Here is a 23565-nt window from a genome sequence, read left to right on the forward strand (position 1 = left end):
CTAGGTGCGAAATATACTATTTCGCCCCACTTGGATGTAATGAGCTGGTTTTCGTGCGTCATATGGAGGCCGAAAATGATTGTTTTCTGACCAGGCCGGTAAAAGTTTTACGGCTCTAGGGCTGTAAAATAACCTTGAAGTCAGCTGATTCTGATTTGATGTGAACTTGTTTAAAAAATAGTTTATGAAACGGAATCAGTTTATGCTTCTAGAATTGAATAAAGTATTTTGCAATAAGATACTATCATTTTATTTGGAGAAATGAAATACAAATAAGATATTATAAACTATTCAAATTCGATTTTCAGAGTATAATAGAATCCGACTCTAACCTCATAGTACTGCGTTTGCCACGAAACCTGTTGGATAATTTTGGAACTACTTGGGCAATTTCATTGGTGCTGAACGTCTTTACAAATAGTTTATTATGAAACGGAATTATAATTGAATAAAGTATTCTACAATTAGATACTATAATTTTATTTGGATGAATGATATACAAATAAGATATATTACAAACTATTCGAATTCGATTTTCAGAGTAGGATAGGACTCTAACCTCAACTTCCGCAGTAAACGATAACAAGCATTGTTGAAATCCAGATTGTCCAAATTTCAAGTGCGCTAAAACAGCTGATCAAAAAACTTTTCATTATTTATGTTTATTATTCAAGAATCAAAACAGTCATAATAGTATCATCTTATTGCCATTATTTTTAAAGAATAAGAAAGTATAAACTCAACCTCCCACATTAAAACATAATTGAACATAATTTTTCAAGTTATTTAGACAAATCAGAATAAAAAATAAAAATACTTGGACAATTTCCTGATATTCAGATTACCTCAGATTTGCTAGAGCTATGACCTTCCAGTTTTTCTTTCGGAAGTGCCTAATAAACAATTATTCTCATATATATATATATATATATATATATATATATAATATATATATATATATATATATATATATATGTTTTATTTTTCTGTGTGGCGAAAAATAGCGTTCGCACCACAGGCAAAAATGTCTTTCCGGCTCTCAATCTTTTTCTAGTCTTCGGCCTACGGCCTCGGACTTGAAAACCGATTTCGAGCCGGAAAAGTCTCATTTTCGGCCCTAGGTGCGAAATATACTATTACACTACTACTATCATAGTTTAAATAGTGGAAAAATACCCTATACTCACTTGGCATGCGGCACTACATTCAAATAGTTTTCTTGAACAAACAGAGGTGCAATGCTATAGTCGTGAAAGAACAAATCACTTTTTTCGTTGAATGTCATCTTTTTCAAATCCTCTTCTGAGAAAACCTTGCGTAAAACATCCCAAGGACCCTAAAAACGATAAATTCAAAGTGAAATTATTATATAATTTCTAATTTATATTAAAAATATAAGACTAATTTGAAACAGGAGCAAATGAGCCAATTTATTCATGGAAAAAGAGACTATATTCTTGAAGAATTTGTCTTCTAGTAAACTAAAAATAATTTACTCGACAGTGCAGGTAGAAATAATTGAGACAAATTTGTGAATACCTTTCTAACTTCAATTATTTCTCCATCAGCCGGGAAGTAGGCTTACACTGAACAGTGTAACAGGAGACAACTACCTGTAAAGTAACTTACTATTACTTTGAGTTACTTAATATTATTTAAAATCAAAATCTGTTAGCCTGTTCAAAAAAGCATTATACTCCATTATCGGAGCACAGAGTGTCCCATGAAAGGTGTAACAGCCGAAGACCGTAGATTCTACATGAAATTTGCAACAAAAATGTTGTCAAATTTTCTTATATCGACCTTAAGTTTTCGAGATACATCAGTTCAATTATATTTTTCAAGAACTAGAAAACTATTTATCAAAATGTGATTCTAAGAATATGATTGAAATTTTCATCATATAAATTTTCATATAATTTGTTCTATTGTTTGACGTTTGTTAACCTTTTATGAGAGTTAGAACGCTTTGAAATTTGACGAATGTACTTCTTTCAACTTTGAGCGCTGATAAATTGATCAAAAACGTCGAACAAAGGAGCAAATCTTATTTAAAATTTCTTCCTCTTTCCAACCATATTCTTAAAATTAGATTTTGAAAGATATTGTTCTAGTTATTGACGTTTTTGAAACATATCGTAAAATCAACACATCTCTAAACTAAGGACGATATAAGAAAATTTTACTGGACATTTTTTGTAGCAAATTTCATGCAAAATCGATGGTGTTCGGCTATTACACCTTTCGTGAGACACTCTGTATAGCAAATCACATAACTCCTACTCTATATTTTGTCCTGTTAATAGAGTCACCAGTTCAATGCTGGTGCTAGAGAATCAAGGGCATGTGGTTCTGAATATAGGTTTTTGAAATGCTAAATTATCAAGGTGAAAAATAGTTGAGAAATAACAATAAATGAACTATACAAATGCCAAAGTAAAGCTAAGTTTACACTATGTACCTGGAGAGCTATTTAGCTTTGCTACATAGCAGAGCTATATAAAATTTGAGCCACATATATAGCTCTGCTAGATGTAGCTCTGCTATAAGTAGATTTTAACGCTAATTTTATCTAGCAGAGCTATATGTAGCTCTGCAAGATGTTTGGAATAAATTTCACTGTTCAGTTTCCAGCCAGATGCCGAAGAAGGTAGTTCTTGCAGCAGTCGCTGCTTTCGCCGCAGCAACTGTGATATTTTCAGCACAGAGAAGAGAAAGACGATTTTGGATAAGACCCTCCCTTCAGGCTAGGAAACTATACAGTGGTAAAACTATACCTTTTGAAAGACCTAAATTAGGATGATAGAGACGATTTGACTTATGAAATTCGTTGTGATGATAGTTTTAAGAACTTTTTTCTAATATTATCTTTATTCCAGGCAAATTCACTCTCCATTTTTGCACAATAATATAATTATAAATCAGAAAGAAATGCTTGTAATGTGCAGTAGCCTACTAGCACTCAGACAACAAATGAGTACAGTATATCAGGTGTAAATCCAGGAGGCACTAAACAGCTGCAAACAGCAGTAAACAGTTGCGGCAGCCTTCCTTCAAGGACAGAGCAGCTACATCTAGCTCTGCTATAAACAAAAATTGACATATAGCAGAGCTATATGTAGCAGAGCTATATGTAGCAGAGCTACATGTAGCTCTGATTCTCTTTAATGTTTACCGAAAACTTTGGATAGCTCAATTTCTGCTATATAGCTGAGAAAATAGGCTCAAAACTGCTATATAGCCGGGCTATATAGCAGATCTCCAGTGTCACTTTTGAACATGTAGCAGAGCTATATAGCAGACAAGTAGTACATGTAGCTCTGCAATATAGCTGTGCTACATAGTGTAAACCTAGCTTTATAAATGCAAAATTACTAAGATAGCCTACATAGCCAAACAGTGAAGATCAGGGCAGGAGACTTACCAATTTGACAAACTTTTCTGAGTTGGGTAGTTGACTGTCTTTGTTGGCTGCCAACACTGAGAGGTGATTGAGAATGAGTCTGATGTCCTGATCGGTGCTCTTGATGATGTCATTCAGCTTGTCCGGCGCAATCTTCAGGCCTTCTTTGTAGCAGATTGACATCATTGCTCCCTACAATCGAACACACTGGCATTACAACTAAGTACATCAACATTAAATAACATTATATTGCAATGTAATTACATAAATAGGCTACTACAAAGACCATATAGTCATAAACAGAATATTCAATATAGATTTTGTAGAACATTATAGACGTACCGAACATATTCAATATTATTAAAAGTGTCTCTATATAATAGAAACGTGAAATAATGTAAACATTATAACATCACAATAAATCCCATAAAAGGGATCTTTTCGCAATGGATTTTCAAAACTATACTATAATGAGGACTTTATTCAACGACTCGAACATTATGGGCCGGTTTCCGAGCTCGGGATCTATAAGTTCTGGACTTACAGAGTCCAGGACTAAAATAAGCGCTCGGGTCTAAATCGTCTTTCTGAGTCACGATTTTATCTTCTAAACTCCGGAGTCTATTGAGCTCTCGACTTATTTGAGTCCAGGACTTTAACGCAGTAAACATGAGGGAAATTCACAATATTTTACTGTTGTATTGTTGGCATTATAGCAAAACGAAAACAGCTGATTGCAGCGGGATGATTCAAATAAGCATGCTCTCCAATCTATTTTTCCTCCACCTAGTGTCTAAACTGCCTACTTTACTCCTAGAAGAAACATAATACTAAAGTGTCACTTTTTCGTTCTCGGGAGGAAAAACCTCCCTAGAGCGTAAAAGTAACTCCATTTAAATAACATGGGAAGCATCTCTATTTTAAAAACTTACATTTGAAATAGGTTAGAAGGTCTAAGCTCAGATGAGGAAGCATATAGAGTAGCCATTAAACCAACTAAATTCAATACCTCAACCAGACATTTGATCAATGTATGAAATATATGTTTGAAAGCTAAAATTATTACAAACTTCATATCAGTATACTATAAACATGTATAAATATTCTTTTTATATTCCATTTTATTCAAAATAACCAGCCAACGAATATTCCTCATTAACTAGTCAAATTTGAAACGGGAACTTCATCATAGTTGTAGTCGAGTCGGCCATTGTTGTAAAAACTTATAAACTTATATAATAGATAGCTATCTGTCAGCAGAAGTTGTAACAACAATGGCCGCCAAAACTACAACTATGATGAGGTTCCCATTTCAAATTTGATTAGTTAATGAGGAATATTCGTTGGCTGGTATTTTGAATAACATGGAATATAAAAAAATATTTATACATTTTTTTAGTATAGTGATATGAAGTTTGCAATAATTTTAGCATACTAACATAAATTCCATATATTGATCAAATGTCTGGTTGAGGTATTGAATTTAGTTGGTTTAATGACTACTCTATATGCTTCCTCATTTGAGCTTAGACCTTCTAACCTATTTCAAATGTAAGTTTTTAAAATAGAGATGCTTCCCATGTTATTTAAATGAAATTACTTTTACGCTCTAGGGAGTTTTCCTGTTTTTTCCTCCCGAGAGCCAAAAAGTGACACTTTAGTATGTTCCAGGGAGTAAAGTAAGCACTTTAGACAGGAGGTGGAGGAAAATTTATTTTATTTGCAGTTTCTGTAAATGTAGGTGGAGGAAAAATGTTGTGTACATCAAGAGTGAAAAATGTTTTTTCTCCCTCAGAAAAAAAATTGCCCTCGGCTTCACCTCAGGCTTCTAACTTATCCCTCAGGGTGAATAAACAGTACTTTTCACTCTAGATATACAAATAACTATTGTAAAATTATTTTGTGAAAATACGTTTCGATTTCTTTGTAGGCCTATTCACAGCAAAACCTAACCTTTTGAAAGATGAATGTTAAAACGTTTCATTTTACGTTATGCTATTATTGAACATTGATCCTAACCAGTGATTTTGTAATAAAAATTTCATTAGGCTATTGAGTTTGAATACGTATTTGTTTTTAAAAAACTGGAATAATAATTTATTATTGTTATATTATTAATATGTTGAATATGACAATGATTAATAACATTTAGATTGGAATATAAATTCCAAGGCAATCCTTGTATTATTTTTCTTGAACATTTTTAGGTTGTGTCACAGTCGTAAAATAAGGTTAGTTTTTTACGCAAAATTCTGATACAATTTTATTCCAAAATAAACTTGCAAACTATAAATTATGTATTCAGATGGACTAATCCAAATAATTTAGGTATTCCATGACATCTATTTGGCTTTTCATCTACTCCAAAACAATAACTGAATTGTGTTTGCTCAGTTAAGTCTAAAACTTAAATTTAAACCATACCCCAGTCGAGAATTTAAAATCACGCTGTTCAAGTTCTGGACTTGACGATTTTTGCTAAATCCTCGACTCGGAAAGACGCGAGAATATAATTCAAGTCCTGGGCTTATAAGCCCTTCACTCAGAAAGCGAAATTATAAACTCCAGGGTTTAACCTTATCTCTAAACTCCAGAGTCTATTTAAATCCTCGACTACGTTAACGCTCTGACTCGGAAAGCCAATTTTCTGACTCCAGAGTTTAAAGCCAGTTAAAGTTTAGAACTTAGCTAAATCCCGAGCTCGGAAACCGGCCCTATAACAAGGTTCTCGATGCTGGTGACATCAACATAAAAACACGGTTTTTGATGCTGGCAGCAGGTTTCAGTTTGTCAAGTTGATTAAGACCAAATCAAGTATTCAGTTTGACTTTTTTCAAACTGAATTTTCAATTCGTCAAGATCTCAGTTTATCAAGTTTTCATAGCATCAAGTTCTCATTCCGCCAAGTTTTCAATTCGTCAGGGTTTTAGTTTATCAAGTTTTCACTTCGACAATTTTTCAGTTTTCAGTTTGTCGAATTTTCATTTTGTCATGTTCTCAGTTCATCATGTTTACAGTTCTTCAAGTTTTCAGTTTATCAAGTTTTCAGTATGTCATGTTTTCAATTCGTCAAGTTACCATTTTGTCTTATTCTCAGTATTCCAAGTTTACTGTTCTCTCTCTCCGAGTGCTTTTGACCTATTGTTTTTTCAATCTGTTTACCATATAGGCTAATTGGTTGATTTTTAGCAACAAGTCAGCAATATGATACTTTGCTTGAGCGGTCGTAGATAAAATAGTGTATACAACAGTTTTATATGGTATTTGAAAGCACTTGTTAGACACAAGTGAAGGAGCGTAGCGAGCGAACGCTTATTATAAAACTGTTAAAGTATAAACTACTATTTTTTGACAACATGCATCACAATAGTTTGGTATGTTGCAACAGGCACTTCTCTCAAAACTAATTGAATTCTAAATAATAGTACATAGAGGTTACGATCATATACTTCACCAATTATTACGGTTCACAAAAGATTTAAATCAACAATTTAGAATTTTCTAAATTAATTAAGACTTCAAACACAAAATCACAAACCAATAACAATACAAATGTTACGAAAATTTTGAAATTATTCTCTTATGCTGGCCACTAACGGTTGAACATGCATGCTATACAGTTGTCTTACATTGTTGTGTCATCACAGCTGTGATCACAACGAAACGCTTCTAGCAAAATGTTTTTAGTTGATGTTTTTATATATCCAATCCTTGTTGTTTATTTTTTCTTCGCTGCTCCATTTGTGGTTAAATTATTTTCCTATCATTATAATTGTAATTTTCCAGTGGTTTATTTATTGTTATTGATTGTTTATTTCATGTTAGAAGCCTCTCGCTGATGACAAAACTCATGCAATTACAAGCATGTGTGAAACAATAAATTCGAACGGTACCACGTACAATGCTTCAGAGGAGTATGGACAACTTCTCACAAAGTCTACAGGACAAAAACGGACAGCATTTAACATCTGTTATTCTATGTGTACATAATCGATGTTTTAATTTTTCCCCCTTTAATGTTTATAAAGGCAACATCCAAGGTACACACTAAAAAAAAATTGAGCTTAGTTTAAAAATGAGAGTGTGACTGTTATTTCAAATGATCCATACCTCCCTGTCCAAACCTATATTCTGTGTACGATTTTACGGTCATTCGTTTGTAAATAAAATTTTTAAAATAGTTCAACACGTCTCTAAGGCAATCTTATACTGAGAGATTAGAAAACAGATCTGTAAATATTGCAGGAATATGAAATGATTATTTTCGCGTTAAAAACTCACCACTGCTCAAAGAAGGGCGGCCATTCAGGCAAAACTTCTTGGGAGAAGTGAGGCTTTAGACCCTGCAGAGTTTCGGAGGGTACGCGACTAGGTGCCACCCCGACTAATTGTCCCCTTTTAAACCCGGTTCTTAGGGGACAAGTAGACGTGAGCCATACCCGTCTACTTGTCTCCTTTCTGAGGAGGAGACAACTAGTCGGGGGGACACCCTGACGCGAGGGTACGAGGTGTCAAGTAGTTGCTTACGGTCATGACTAGTTGGCACCTCCGGTCCAGTAGGTGTCAAGTAGTCGGGGGGACAACTTGACGGCTATGGTATATTTTACGAGGGTACAAGTAGTCGCCTATAGCCAAAATGACCAGGTGTCAAGTAGTCGGGGTGACAACTAGACGGCTACCCGTTTCGGAGGGGCAAAAAAGAAAACCCAAAAGACCAGAGATGAGTGAAACTCCAGGCACAAATGTGGGTCAAGAGACTGAGTCAAGGGTGGCCGGGCGCCCTAGAGGCAACTTGGCTGCCCCTTCCTCAGCTGAAGGACCTTCAAAGAAGGCCATGAGTGGAACTCACGTAGGTCACGAGGACTAATCAGTCTGAAGAGACTGCCAAGCATATCACACTGGATTGCGACAAGCAACCAGGTGATGAATGGGATGTTAGTATAGGGAAAACTCCTGGTTCTTGTAAAGGACACAGGTATTGGTTTGCCTAACTAACATACTACTTGGGAACACAATAAGCTTCGGTTGTCGTGTGGGGTTCCTTGAACCTTTGGATCCTTGAATCCGTCCCTTTAAAATAGTAATAATTCATAATGTTAACATTCAGCTGTTGCATGTGGATGTGACAAAGTAAAACTGTGTTTATGCAATTTCTGTAATATTATTACTTAACTATTACTACTTTGTGTAACCGTGTATTTTGCATTTCACAATGTTGTTATACTATGTACCTCATAATATAATGTTGTACCTTGATTTGCTCTACACGCGGCCGCTGCACCCTGAGGTCGAAGCAGTAGTTGACGAGGGATCGCATCTTGGGATGATTGCGGTCGTTGCACATGCATATGATCGGCACATGCGCACTCTTCACCAGCGCTATCAACTCTTGGATGCCGCCGCGATCCTCGTTGCCCGCCATTCCGTCCACCTCGTCCATCACCAGCACGTGGTTCCTCGTCATTACCCCCCGGCTGCTGCCACCGCCTATATCAAAATATTTATTATTATTTATCTATTTATTTGAAAATATACATATTTAAAGGCGCCAGGAACTACATCCCTCATAACGCACACTGAGCAGTACAATTTTGAAAACAATACATTGAAAATAAAATAACTAATACTATTGAGTTTCATGAAAAAAATTAAAAACAAATAATAGAGAACATTGCATACATGAGACTTACAGTAGCAGATAAAAAGAAAAGAAAAAAGTATGTAACTATTGCATTGAAGAAAAAAGACTAATAAAAAACGGAATAATGGGAAATTTTGCATACATGAAACTTATAGTCGAACTTAAAACTTAATATCGGGGGACCAAGCTCCGCTCTGGAGTGTAGAAGCATAGAAAATTTGTAACGAAAAATTGAATTCATACTTTATATTTATTTATTATTTTTTTCAGTCATACTATTATTTTTACAGTTATATGAGAAGGCACAACAAGACTTATGCCCAAAACTGTCCCTTTTCAAATTTATACTACAGTCCAAATCAAAATCTAGGTTAAGCTACTATCACTCATCATAATAACAATTTATTCACACTTCAAAAAACAAACACATCATCAATTACAAATAGATATTCTATGAATTCGATTTAGAATGATATACTATGTTTGCTACAATATTAAATATTTTGTTAAACAAATTTGTTATAACAAATTGTTATAACAAATTTTGTTAATATACTATGTACTATTCTACACTAACCACATCTAGTTACTATTTTGGACTTTCTGAAGTAAACATGTTTTCTAAAAAAAAGATAAATAAACAATAATAAGTTTATCTTGCTGGATTATTCTTTTCGTGAGATCAGCTGAGATCACCCACACATGCACTCGCTCACTCACCATTACGGTATTGACAGACGACAAAATTTCCAGCTGTTTTTTAAGGATGTATTTATCCTTTTAATGTCATTCAGCGAGTTATCCCAGGGTTGAGACCTAGTGCAATGGAATTTTCATATCATAAACCTACTTTGTTCCAAATTTCGTGAGAATCGTTAGAGCCGTTTTCGAGATCGGGTCACATACAGATATATGAACATATAAATATATAAACACATAAACAGAAATTGCTCGTATAGGATATCTCAAAAATAAGTAGGCGAAGAAAAAGAAGAAAAAATGAAGAAATATAAAAATAACAAGAGAAGAGCAAGAAGAGAAGGAAACATAACAAGAAGAAGAAGATTAACAGAGAAAAGAGACTGGAAAAGAACAATAACAAAGATAAGAAGTTGAAGAAGAATAAGAAAAATGAAGAATAATAAAAATAACAAGAATTGAATTGAATTTAAATGCTGCCTTTATCTCGCTCTATGAGGGCAAAGTTATGGCGCAGCCGACCCAAGAACAATCAAAGAAAGAAACATAAGATGAACAAGAAGAAACAGAAGCGTAAGATGAACAAGAAAAAGAAGCAGAAGAAGAACCCTATTGACTTGATGATGATCGGATTAACCAAATTCGGATTAGCAAAGTTCTACTGCATATGTCCTCTACCTACTACTACCCAAAGTTGTACTTTTATTTTCGTAAGACAATACTCAAGTACTACAGCTACTCCCAAAGAATTCACTTCACTTCGCAAGGTCTAAAAGTAACACAATTTAGCATCTGAGGCCGGATTGTCAGTTGTTGGAGATTGGCTGTTAGTGTTCTGACCGTTCTGGAGCAAAATATTATGATGAATAATCTTGTTTGATAGTTAACCACATTACAGTTTTTAAATTATTTTCTTTTTTTTAATGAATTTATTGTAACATTCACTTTCATAGTAACTATATTCTAACTTCATATGTGATATAAATATAATGATTTTTATGAATTGTAACATTACTTATATATTGTATCAACTAACTACATCAGTGATAATAATTTAGTTGTAAAATTTGAATGCATCTTTTACCTAACTACATTCATTATAAATAATTGGTCTGATAATATATCTATATATAAAAAGCGAAATGACACTCACTGACTGACTGACTGAATGACTGACTCACTCACTCGCAGAACTAAAAATCTACAGGACCAAAAACGTTCAAATTTGGTAGGTATGTTCAGTTGGCCCTTTAGAGGCGCACTAAGAAATCTTTTGGCGATATTTTAACTCTTCTATCCATCTATCTATCTATCTATCTATCTATCTATATATATATATATAAGCGAAATGGCACTCACTCACTGACTGACTGACTGACTCACTCACTCACTCACTCGCAGAACTAAAAATCTACCGGACCAAAAACGTTCAAATTTGGTAGGTGTGTTCAGTTGGCCCTTTAGAGGCGCACTAAGAAATCTTTTGGCGATATTTCAACTCTAAGGGTGGTTTTTGAGGGTTGAAAGTTCTTTTAGCATGTATATTCTTCTTATTCCAATATCTTAAAATTATAATTGAAATGTCCATACCATATGTTAATATAGAATTATAATCCAGAGAGAGTACCTCTTCGAAACAGTTGTTCTGGTAACTAAATTAAAAGTTTTGTCAGGTTGGCATTAAGTTGAGTTGACTTTGTTAGGTTGGCACCAAGTTGAAGATTGAAATGCATTTATCCAGGACCTCCTAAACACCCATTTATCCAGTTAGCCAAAATTAGCGTTTTCTCAGCTTTTCTGCGTTTCCTCACCTTTATCAATAATTGATGGAAAAATATACTTAAAAAAATTCAGTACACAGGTTTAGCTGAGGTGGAAGAATTTTGTTCGCCAAAGATACGCCGATATAGTAACAGGTGTTTTTCGAGATCAAATTGACATAATACGTTCAAATTCGGTACAGAGGTTCCGCTGAGGTCTACATGCAGGCGAGCGAACCGAGTTCTTTGGCTGAAATAAATTATTGATAGTATCTCTTCAGATAAGAACGTGGCAGAAAAATTGTGTTGTAAATAAACTCTCCAATAACCATCGCTAAATAAATTGCATTTTTTCCGCTCCGCGTGATGTCCATAATATGAGCTCCAGGCTTGGGCGGGGTACCACGACTGATCATGATGTTGATGATGATGATGATAGATGAGTGGACTTCTAGCTTTAGATGGGTTCTGAACTACCCGGAAACGATTTGTGTGGTTCTTTACTTATCTAGTATCCTCTTCTTACAGTCTTATACCAAAGGGCTTCTAAATTTTTATTGAGGAAGTGGCATGACCTATATTATGTCTTGCATACATACCTGTGAAAAACGGAGCCAATGATTTACTAGAAAGAAGTTCTGAGACCTCTTGATGTAGCAGCTTTTTAGATCTTGTATCGGATGCATTGAATTCCACCATATCGAAGCCAAGTTCCTTACATACCAGGTGTGCAGTGGTTGTTTTACCTTGGAACAGAGAATAAAACTATAACACACGTGAATGGCATTTTCATTTCTATTCAATTATTGATAAAGTACGCTGCAAGAAGTTTATAACCCTACGAACCTACCCAAAAACAATTCTTACAAGAGATTAAACGAATTTGAAGAGATAATTATCTTGATAAAACTATAAGCAAAAATGATCAAATAAACATGAAAAAAATAATTATTGAAACGAGTAGATGCAAAAGTTATATGGACAGGTTTATAAGATGTTCTAAAAATAACAGTTGATAGTAAATAAAAAAAACTTCTATAAATTATGAGAAAATAATTGAATTCCTTTGTCACAGTTTTTGAGAGCTGATGCCTGCTTCTTATATTCAAAATAAAGAGGCTTATCCTTCAGGTTTTGAGTTCGCTCTCCAGTTAGATTGTGTGAAAAAAATGATAGCCGAATCTCATAGCAAGCAACAAGTTACTCAAATCATTATTACTCGTATAATTGATTCAAGGGAACCATTACTTTTAAGGTGCAATTCCTTAGAGACAATTTGATATTTGATATTGAGTTTACCATTCATATCTAATGAATCATCGAATCTAATTAATTAATAGGTTATGTGCTCTAGCCGCGCGGCTCGAGTCGTCACTAACGAATAACACCTACAGAAAGTGATTTATTCTCAAGTTTAACATACCTATTCCAGGTGGTCCCGATAACAGAGCTGCTTTGAAATAGGCACCGTCGTCATCTTTCGCCCACGGACCTGGAAATAGATGTAATATATCGAGTAGATCAATATTAATAACTGTTTTTCTAATGGATAAACGTGGTTTAAATAAGGCTATTTTTTAATCTGTGAAAGTTGGTTTAATTTAAACATTTTCTCTAGGATTGTTTACATAAGTTTTAACTTTAATCTGGCTGCCTAGCGTAATACAAAAACATTGAAAGAAATTTTGAACGGTACAATAAAAAGAAAAACACTTATCGTTACGCTAGCAAAGGTTTTGGGTGATCCACACCGAAAAAATAGTTGGTGTCTTGAATCCCGGTCTCTGAACGCGCTCCGTTTGCTTCAGCGGTTAATTAAAAGAAGAGTGCACGGAAAGAATGCATTTTTGTCTCCAGGTCCGACTCTTCCTAGGCCTACATGTGAAAACTAGACTACGGCAGGAGGGAAGAAGAGCCGGAAACTTGATGGGACGAGTGGATGGAAACTATTTTTCCCAGGCTGGGATGCAAGCTAGGCAGTTCCCAACACTGAGAAAGATCCTCACCTCGTCCATCGTTTAAAAAATGCAGGCTTTCCGTAGCCTATACTAGGCAGCCAGCAAATAAAATAATACGTTCTAATTTTCACTACTTTTAATAATATCTACTTTCAATTGCTTCCATTACATTGAATTAATGCACAATAATTAAAATTCAATCAAATTAATAAGAATTAGATTAAATTGAATGTCAGAAGGTACTACAATTATTTGAAGGTTGCTGTGCATCTTTATTTGCATCATTCTTTAGTCCTCTCGATCCGTGAAGGCACATTTAAAGGCACATTTACTGGCATAAAACGTGTCAGGACAAAGCACTCAATACAGTGTGAGTTTTTAATCCGGTTACCCAGTTCTTGATTAATTTATAAAACGAATATTAAGTTGTAATTAAAATGTATAGTTGTTACATACAAAACAAATAAATAATATTTAATTTATCATTTCCTAGTAACTAAAGATTATCAAATAACAAGTTTAAAATGTTCACCTATTGAAGTAAGGCTATACAAGCTTTGACTCTGTTGACAGCACTCACGACCTCACAGAGAATTTCCAATTTGGAAACGACTTTTTTAAATGTTTGTACTTTTTGACACGATTTTGAATTAAAACTCTTGAAACTTAGAAACTCTTGAGATTTAGAAGATTAATGTCGCATACCGAGACCCATGCAGTCTGACGACAGACGTGTACAGGCCACGGCAGGGGGTGAGGAAGGGAGCCAGGCAACTGACGGAATCACTGGCGAACAAGGCTCGGTTCACACCACTGGATCACGTCACCTTTCCTGACGAAGCAATTTCCCCACCCACTCGCCTACCCATGAACAAAACTTCTCGCTTTTGAAAACTAACTCGCTGGACAGCCAAGAAACGACGCAATAAATCTGAACAATACATCAACTGTCTTTTGTCTATTATTAAATAAATAAACACTAAATAAAATATTCCCCATTTTAATCATAATATGAAAATTATTAAAAAATAATGACTGCATGTCGTTGATGATGTGAAAAATCGAGAAATATAGAATACTTGGGTCACAACTATTTGAAACACAAACATGTGAAAGTGATTAGCAGTGAATACTCACTAGGCCTTTGCAGCTTCTTATTGCCGCTGTGGTTGGCATGCCAGCGGGACAACCAATGCGTCAACTTCTTAGCCACACTTTTATCACCTTGCTGACCAATCAGCTGTTTCATGGAGGCCGGCCTATACTTGTCCACCCACAGCTGACTCAGTGGAGGGCGTGACGACGCACTAGACTGTTGTGAGGCAGATGCTTGCGATAAAGACGACAGTGACGCCTGTGAGGAACACGATTGGCTTGACTCGCCAAATTTCATTTTCTTCGAATCGTGAGGTGAACCGATGTCGTCCGACTTTCTTTTTTGTCCGGTCTCCACTTTTGTTTCTTCGATTTTACGGCGTTTTGGGCTTGTAGCTGTTGACTCAGGCTTGGCGTTTCTCTTCTGTGGGCTTTTTATTTGTATCTGAAAGGGAAATAATTTTTTTTTATCTCTGTTGATATTAAACTCCACACTAAATGAATATTATAAAGAATATATAAAACGAATAAAAAAAAGTTCTAATTAACATAGGTCCGAAAATGCTTAGTTACCAAGTTATACAGAGTGAAAGATTTCGTCTGAATTTCAGTTTCCATGAATAGAATAGAATAGAATAGAATTTTATTGGTCATAAAATATTCACATGAATACATGGACTTCGTCAGTTTTTTAACTCTAGAGTAGTCAAAACAAACACAAAAACACTAAGATCAGTCAGTATCAGAACAATAAAATAAAACATGAATCACATAAAACGATTTCAATCTATTCTAAAATAATCATGTACGGTGTACAAACATTCATCAATTAACACTGCTTTCAATACTTTTTTAAATTGTGTGCATGTAAGTTCCTTAAAGTGGTCAGGTGTGGAGTTATATAACTCGATAGATGTGAAGTGCCAGTTTCTTTGTGATTTAGTGTGACTGTACAACGGAATTCTAAGTTTGTGTCTATTTCTTGTATTTAAACTATGGAAGCTAATGGAATCATACTTATTCAAATTGCCTTGTACATAACATAATATTTTTAAGACATATAATGACGGCAACGTCAGGATACCTAGGTGAATGAAATAAGGTCTACAATGTGCATTATATGGTAGCTTGCATATTATTCTTATTGCTTGCTTTTGAAGAACAAAAACTGATTTGGCGTTTACACTGTTTGTCCAAAGCATTATTCCGTAAGAAAGGAGACTTTGGATGTGTGCATAGTAAATATTCAAGCATGCTGAAATGCATGCCTTAAGGCTTGCTGAAACGGATTCCTACGGGTATTTGTTGGCTGTTAATTGAGATGTACAATTTAGCGTACTTCATGTAAAATTAATTTTAATAAAACCGTTTCCAGACCTGTAGCTACAGTAGTTTTTTTTAGATATGTGACGAAATACGCGAAAACTTGGTCCTGAAAAACAAGTTCCTTCAAGGTTTGAAGCCAATTCACTATGTTAAATGTACAATAAACAGAAAATATTTTCTAACCATACTTGTAGAGTTTAGAAAATATAGACTTGAAGTCTATAATAGACAAACGCAATACCTTTAAAAATTAATCCTTAATATTACATTTGTAGAGAGCTCAACAGATTTTGTCTATTTTTCATGCGTTTTGTATGTAATAAGGATTATTTTTTAAAAGGTTGCTTTTTATTCAATTTTTCAGTTCATTTTACATAAAGTACGCTAAATTGTACATCTTAAGCCAAAACATACCCGTAGGGCTTTGTTTCAGCAGGGGAACTGAAATTCAGACGAAATCTTTCACCCTGTATAACTTGGTAACTAAGCATTTTCGGACCTATGTTGAGTGAAACTTCTTTTCTTCTTTTGATGTGAGGAATCATGCCCTGTCTTATGAGCACTTTTTTCAGAGCACCATTTATAGGTGTTTTCATTATTACAAACAAGATACGGATACGTACAATTGAAGCAAATTGAGATTCAGAGTAGACTGATGAATTGATACGTTTTGTGATTTATTATACGGTAGGATTAAAAAAGAAGGAAAGTTTAAAACAACATGTACGGGGAGGGATAGGTAATATAAATGTTTGACGCATTAAACTTTTTGCACTCGTGACGCAAATGGTAGCTCCGGATGTGAACGTCCAGGGTTCGACGCCATTCAGAGCCAATACTTTTTTGCTAAGTATTTTCAACTACAATTAAGATTATTCATTGACAAATAGTTTGAAGTAATTTTCACAAAATAATAAAAAAATATTACATTTTTGAACATTTTTTCAATTAATTTCTCTATTTTACATTGATATAATTTCAAAATTTCAGCAAGTAGCTATAAAACTAGAATTCAATATATTGTTTGTGTTTTTCACAGACCCTTGCGGAGCGCTGGTTATACTTGGCCGTTTTAAATAGAAAAAATTGGTTCTATTGCAATTAACAATTTCTATTTTCCATGCATTCCTCTCCTCAAGGGTTTGAAGAAACAAGATTGGTCCATTGCGTTTAGTTTTCCTGTAGGATATATAAACCTGAAACCTGTATCAAAGTTCAAGAATCTTGGAATCTTAGTAGTTTAGTAAATTCTCAAGGACTCAAACGCTATAGAGATTGTTTGCATTTCAATTGATCGATTTCAGTTAGAATTATGTAAATCAATCAATTTAACGCTATCTACAACTTGAATTAAGATTATCAAACAGCAAGTCTTTCAATTCACTTAGAATTCTATGAATACTTGATATTATGTAGTGAGCCTGTGAAGTTTTGGAAATGATCATATTCCAAGTTCAATAGAATAATTGGAAGAAACTTACCTCTTCATCGCTACTTCCACTTTCCGACATATCAATGCAAGTGTTTTTCATCGGTTCAATTTTTTTAACCTGAGGAGATTTTTTAATTTTCTTTTCAGGCGAAATCATTCCATTTTTATCAGGTGAATGTTTCAATTTAGCCTCTTTTTTAATATGTTCACTACTTTTCTTCTCTTCTCTTTTACTTTTATTCTTTTCCTTTTCAATTTCTACAGAATCGTCGCTATCACTATCTGATAAATTTAAGACTTGATTAGACATTTTATCTGCTATCTTATCGTTTGATTCTTTTATCTTGTGTTTTGTCAAACCATTGGATACAATTTTTTCAATTTTATGACTATTTTTCGATGAAGAGCTACTATGTTTTTCTTTATGGCCATTTCGTGATGGAGAACTATCAGGCTTTTGTTTATGACTTTTCTTCGATGAAGTTATTTCATGCTTATCTTTATGACTTTTTTCCGTCGGAGAACTTTCATGTTTTTCTTTATGACTTTTCTCCGATACTTCATGCTTCTCTATATGATTCTTTCTCGATGAAAAACCATCATGTTTTTCGTTATCAATATTTTTATCTTTCTTATCATTTCTATCACTTCCCTTCTCTTTCCAGTCCTTACTCTCCTTCTGCTTTTCATCTAATTCCATTTTTCCGTTTGAAACAGAGCTGGATTTTCCTGTAGCTTCCTTGATCATTTTCTCAACAGCGTCATCATTCAATTGAAGAAAAATGTCATCAAATCCATCATCGTCATCATTCTCTGTCACATTTTTAGAAGATTTCTGAAAAAATAAATATAAAGTAAATAGTTAATCAAACAGAAATACTAGAAATAAGCATTACAGTAGAACTCTTTAGAAAAATATATTTAAAATGCCAGTACTTCAGAAGTTACATATAATTCGATTTAATTGCGTTCAAATAATTGTTTCTATGTAGGCCTGGATAAAATAGTGACCTACAAATTTCCAAGAACGGTAAGCCTTAGAATTTATATTAATCAGTGAATTATTATTATGTTAGTCAGATAGTGAAGGATATCGGATTCACTATGAACAAGATGTCCAATATTATTTATAAATCAATAGGTCATCATATAAAAAAAAATTAAAAACTTAATAAATGCATAGTTTTCAGTATGATTGATGCACATATCATGTAAATTATCATAACCACAGCAAAAATTATAAAAATTGATGTATGATGATATCATAGATTGCTTGAATGAAGAAATCATATGTTGAACGATTCTGATTGATTTGATCACTAAAATAATGAATTTAAGTAAATTGTACTTATTGTACTGCGTAGTATTATATATATGGTAGGAATCACTATTGAATAAAACAACTTTAAATTTCCACGACTACTTATTTGAAAAACCCGTTTACTACCGAAGAATAATATATAGTAGCAACTGGAAATTGTTTAGGTTATCAAGTTTTTGATAAATACTTGATTGTATCTAAATGCAAGATTTCATTATATTTGTTAATCAAGTGGCTAGTAAAATTCGTTATTTATAAAAAATACTTTTGCAAACCTAATGAAAGCCATTGAGGTCCTAATACTAGGTCAACATGCATGCAGGTTTGCAGGTTTTATTTGACCAATATTTTTTTTTATTGGGAATGAAAAATTCATTTGGATTTGCTGGGAGCGAGTACTGAGTATTTAGAGTACTGGGTTGATAAAACTAATCTCACCTTAGTCGACTTTGGTACAGAAGTTTGTTTGACTGGAGCACAACTAAAAACATCCTCAGGTTTGGCTGGTTTGAAATATTTGGATTTCTGTTCATCTTTCACTGAATTGGTTTCATTTCCTGCAATGGAAACATAGACAAACAGGTTGTTAGAAGAATCTATGGAGGTATTAATGAAGGAGGTGAATGGAGGCAGAGGACAAACTGAGAAATACATTATATTCTCCAGGGAAGAGACATTGTACGACATATAAAATCCCAGAGGCAACAATGGATTGGGCACCTAGAAAGAATGGCTGAACAGAGAATGACCAAAAAATATATAAGGGTAGATTGGAGGGAAGAAGACGAAGAGGCAGACCCAGGAATCGTTGGCTGGATGAAGTGGTGGCAGATATTAGATTGATGAGGGTCAGAGGTTGGAAGCAAAAGGCAGGTGACCGTTTGGTGTGGAGACAAATAGTTGAAGAGGCTACAGCTCACGCTGACTGTAATGCCGAAAGAAGAAGAAGAAGAATAGAAACATAGAATGTTAAAGAAAAACTATTTGATATGTATTGGTGTAGGCAACTCAGAATGTCCATTAAAATCCAATTCATAAGGATTTTCATAAGAAAAACTACAGTAGAAATCCAATTATCCGAATTAATGGGACCCATTCGGATTATCAAATAATCAGATCATCGGAGTTTTTTTAAATTGATATTGGAGAGAAAAAAAGCTACGTTTTGATATTGCACTATTTTTTTATTAAATTAAATGAAAGAAACATGATATTTTCACATGTTTAAAATATAAATAAAATGTACTTATGTACAAGTTTAGAAATAAAAATCATTGTTTTTTAAACATCTGTTTTCAAGCTGTTTTGCGGTCTTCATCCGTCTATGCGATAATGCGTATCTTCTATATTGCAAAAACACTTCATTCACATGGGCTGCTTTTTAAATAAATAAAACAATATAAATCTTAAAGCACCCTTTATTTAAAAAAAAACTTTAAAATAGTTTTACAAATAGTTTATTTTTGTTAAACTATTTTAAAGTTTTTTTTTTAAATAATGGTTGCTTTAAGATTTTATATTGTTTTATTAGCCTACTTCGAATTGCATTCTATATTTATTCTCATTGATTAAATTATCTATACTTTGTGAAATTCGTTGAATAACTAGCATTATCGTCATTTAATATAAATTAGTATATAAGCAAGTAAATATTGTAACATACATGAATAAAGAAATCTAATCTAATCCGTTTTCGGGCAGACTCTTTTTGGACACATTTTTTTCTGAAAGTGATTCGGATAGTCGGAGTTCGGATAATTGGAGTTCTACTGTATTTCGAGTAGTTCTATTGAATAAATAAATTGATGTACAAATAATAGTTTTTTTAATTAAAAATACGTCAGTAATGTGTGCAAATTTCCAATAAGATTCTTTCATCAAGTCCAAAATGATACATTTGATTTGACAAATTTTCAAATTATATACAATGGCATTCAGTACATTTACAAAGTACAGAGTAAATTACTACAACAAAATAAATAACCATTTACTTTAATCAGTATAGCTATTTCGCTTTGTTATCGCAAATTTGATATCGAACATGATTTTAATTTATTTACATGCATGATAACGATTCAAAAGAAATTGTAAACCCAGAAGTCCTGTCTAAATGAAAGTATCAAATAAGCTTCGAAAACACTGTGGAGATTTTTCTCGAGACAAGCCTTTGGATTTAACGTTGATTGTGCAGCATGATTCAAAAGGATTTTTGACCATTTTTATTTTAAAATTCACTCACCAGTTGAAGATTTTACATTTTTCTTTGATGTAGTTATTTTAGGACTATCATCGTCGGATTCAGAATCACTAATGATTATCTTTTTGGCTTTTTTCTTTTTTTCTGACTCAACATTTTTCACACCTTTTGACGTAGGCGACGGCCTGAAGAAGTTCCTTATATCCTGCAAAAAGTATTGTATCACTTTGAGTCAAGTTGAAGAAAATTAACCAATTAACCACTAATCATGAGGCCAAATCATATAATTTGAATAATGATACATATATATGAAGTGATTATCGTTAGATATGTTATTTTACTATCCGGCAGGCATCCGTGTAGCCAGTGGCTCCGCCCCCTGGACCCCCGAATGGATCATCCAGAAATTGGATCACAAGGCTCAGTACAATGATAGTGTATTTGTTATCGCAGAAAAACACTAGGGAAAACGCAGTAAACCCGCCCATCTTGGGCGTATCTTTGGCGTAGTTCTGAAGACAAAATTTCTAGACCTTTACTGAAGGTACTCTGTCAATTAGTTCTTAAAAAGGCCTAGAGAACGCAGTAAAACGCTCAAAAACCGCCAAACTTGGACGGAACTTGGGCGTCCTAAACTAGGCAGAAGTTAACTTCAAATACATTTTATACCTCAGCTTAGTCTGTGTGTACAATGTTTGAAATTTTTTTCCAATTGGTTCTTGAAAAGCTGAGAAAACGCAGATTTTGGGCGTATCTTTGGATTTTTTTCACATCCGTTATTAGTGCGCCCCTGGATGACCAACTTAAAATACATGCCAAATTTGAACGTATTTGGTTCAGTGGATTTTTAGTTCTGTTGATTATGAATGAATGAGTGAGTGAGTTTGAATTTGAGTTTGAGTTTGAATTTGAGTTGAGTATGAATGAATGAATCAGTGCCATTTCGCACTTATGAATAGATTGATACAATAAGTTATGGGACTTACACTTTACTTTTTATGCATCAGTTCTATCGTTCTTGAAATATTGATAATAGACTATTAATATTGAGTTTCATGATTAATACTATCGATTATAAAACTGAAACTAATAAAATGAAGATAAATCTGAAACAAATGAATGATAAATATTCTAACTAATAATCTGATAACTAGAGCTCAAAGTAAACTACTTCAGTTATTACAACTTATGATTTTGCTGTGTCTCCAGCCTCCTAGATATAAATTTTTATTGATAAAGAAATTGTATCGATTACTTTCAAAATAAGTGGATACCCTAAAGAAACATAAATGTTTTTTTTTTCATTCATCAATCAAAGTCAATACTGTTTCACTGTCGCATTGAAGTATAATTCTATGGAAACATTCATACAAACCTTTAATAGAATAGTGTTGAAGGAAATTCATTGGTGAGTAGCCTATAATTCAATTGCTAGAATAATACAAGAACAAATTTATCATGGACATTGGCAAAATAAGCTGGATCTTTGATACTGCTACTCGAGTTCAAACTCAACTATGGTCAACTAAAATTAAGTTTTCAACTTATAAGCATGTTGAAAGTTGAAATCTGGGTAGGCTAGGTTAGACTGAACAGCACTCAAACAAGAATTTATGTACTTGGCTACCGTATTGATAATTCTAGTTTCAAGTTCAGAAAGAAGTTGAAGATTAAGAATAAAAAAAATCTGTAGAAAGTTCACTAAAATACTATTAATTATAATACAGTATTAGTTTAGCAATAAAAATAAACATAACCTTAAAAACTAGTACTTGCTCAACTTACCATTTTTATAAATTGAAGTAAAAATGTATTCCACTCAGTTATTCTATAAATATATAATATTTTAAATTGTATTCTATGTGTTGTAAATAACAATGACAACTTGAAAAAACTGTTAACATATTAATAAAATAATTAATTTCTACATCACGTACACACACGCTCAACTTTGAAATCTTTGAATCCGAACTTCGACTGATTCGACTCAAAATCGGAATCACGCATCGCGCCCGCGCCATCGCGCGGGTAAAATTTTTCACTAACCACTTGAGCGCAAGGAAGATCGTTGAGACGAAAAATAGGCTATCCTAAGGCACTATAAAGACTAAAGGTATTTATGAAGCTCTAATTATTATTTATATAAGAATAAAGGTATTTATAGAGTCCTACGCTATCCCATTGGTACACTCTGACGCCACTTTTTTCCCGCGCTAGCCATCTTGATTGACCATAATTCAAATTATGTCATTCCAATTTATGCATTTTCTCATCATTATTTACAAATTATTATTAAGTTATTATCAATGGCTCTAATTGAAAATAAGTATTTGGACAAAACTGATTATATCAATGTTATTATTTATATACTTATAAAATTCAAATACCACTGACTTCTCACTGACAACGATTAGTGGAAAACTACTGTAGGCTACCATATGGATTGCAGTGATTGGAATATAGCTTCCTTATAATATAGTGAGGTCCACGTTATAATGACAGTATTTGACCAACTTTGGTCTTGCTATTCTAGTCTATCATTCAACAAAGACGGTGGTACTATCCTTTTCTAGATCCACAACGATGACAATTATGTTTTTGAAAATGCAACCTTCAAACCACCCTCATCCCTTCAGCACATGATGTAGGGGTTGGGATTTTTGATATGCTCACCTCGAAACTAGTCTCAACAAAGCTGGGAAGTCGAAAATTGTGTTCCAAAGATTCCCTCCA

The 23565-nt window shown here is 33.6% G+C and overlaps 1 protein-coding gene across 2 annotated transcripts in view; it reads right to left on the minus strand.

Annotated features, from left to right (window-relative positions):
• The window catches only part of LOC111053953 (replication factor C subunit 1), a 41094-nt gene extending 18066 nt beyond the window's left edge, over window positions 1–23028 (minus strand). The window contains exons 1-10 of one of the 2 annotated variants that reach the window (XM_022340901.2): window positions 22618–23028; window positions 20875–21037; window positions 19074–19192; window positions 17364–18149; window positions 14599–15001; window positions 12927–12995; window positions 12103–12249; window positions 8655–8890; window positions 3425–3595; window positions 1188–1336 (exon numbers count right to left, since the gene is read on the minus strand). In XM_022340901.2, coding sequence (XP_022196593.2) covers window positions 1188–1336; window positions 3425–3595; window positions 8655–8890; window positions 12103–12249; window positions 12927–12995; window positions 14599–15001; window positions 17364–18149; window positions 19074–19192; window positions 20875–21037; window positions 22618–22620 — 2246 coding nt within the window. In that variant the 5' untranslated portion in view covers window positions 22621–23028. Of the gene's footprint in view, window positions 1–1187; window positions 1337–3424; window positions 3596–8654; window positions 8891–12102; window positions 12250–12926; window positions 12996–14598; window positions 15002–17363; window positions 18150–19073; window positions 19193–20874; window positions 21038–22207; window positions 22370–22617 lie in introns of those variants that run through there. The other variant, XM_039437593.1, reaches the window with a different exon arrangement.
• Window positions 23029–23565: the final 537 nt, after the last annotated feature.

Source organism: Nilaparvata lugens, chromosome 1 (genome assembly GCF_014356525.2).
Source record: "Nilaparvata lugens isolate BPH chromosome 1, ASM1435652v1, whole genome shotgun sequence".
Lineage (NCBI taxonomy): Eukaryota > Metazoa > Arthropoda > Insecta > Hemiptera > Delphacidae > Nilaparvata > Nilaparvata lugens.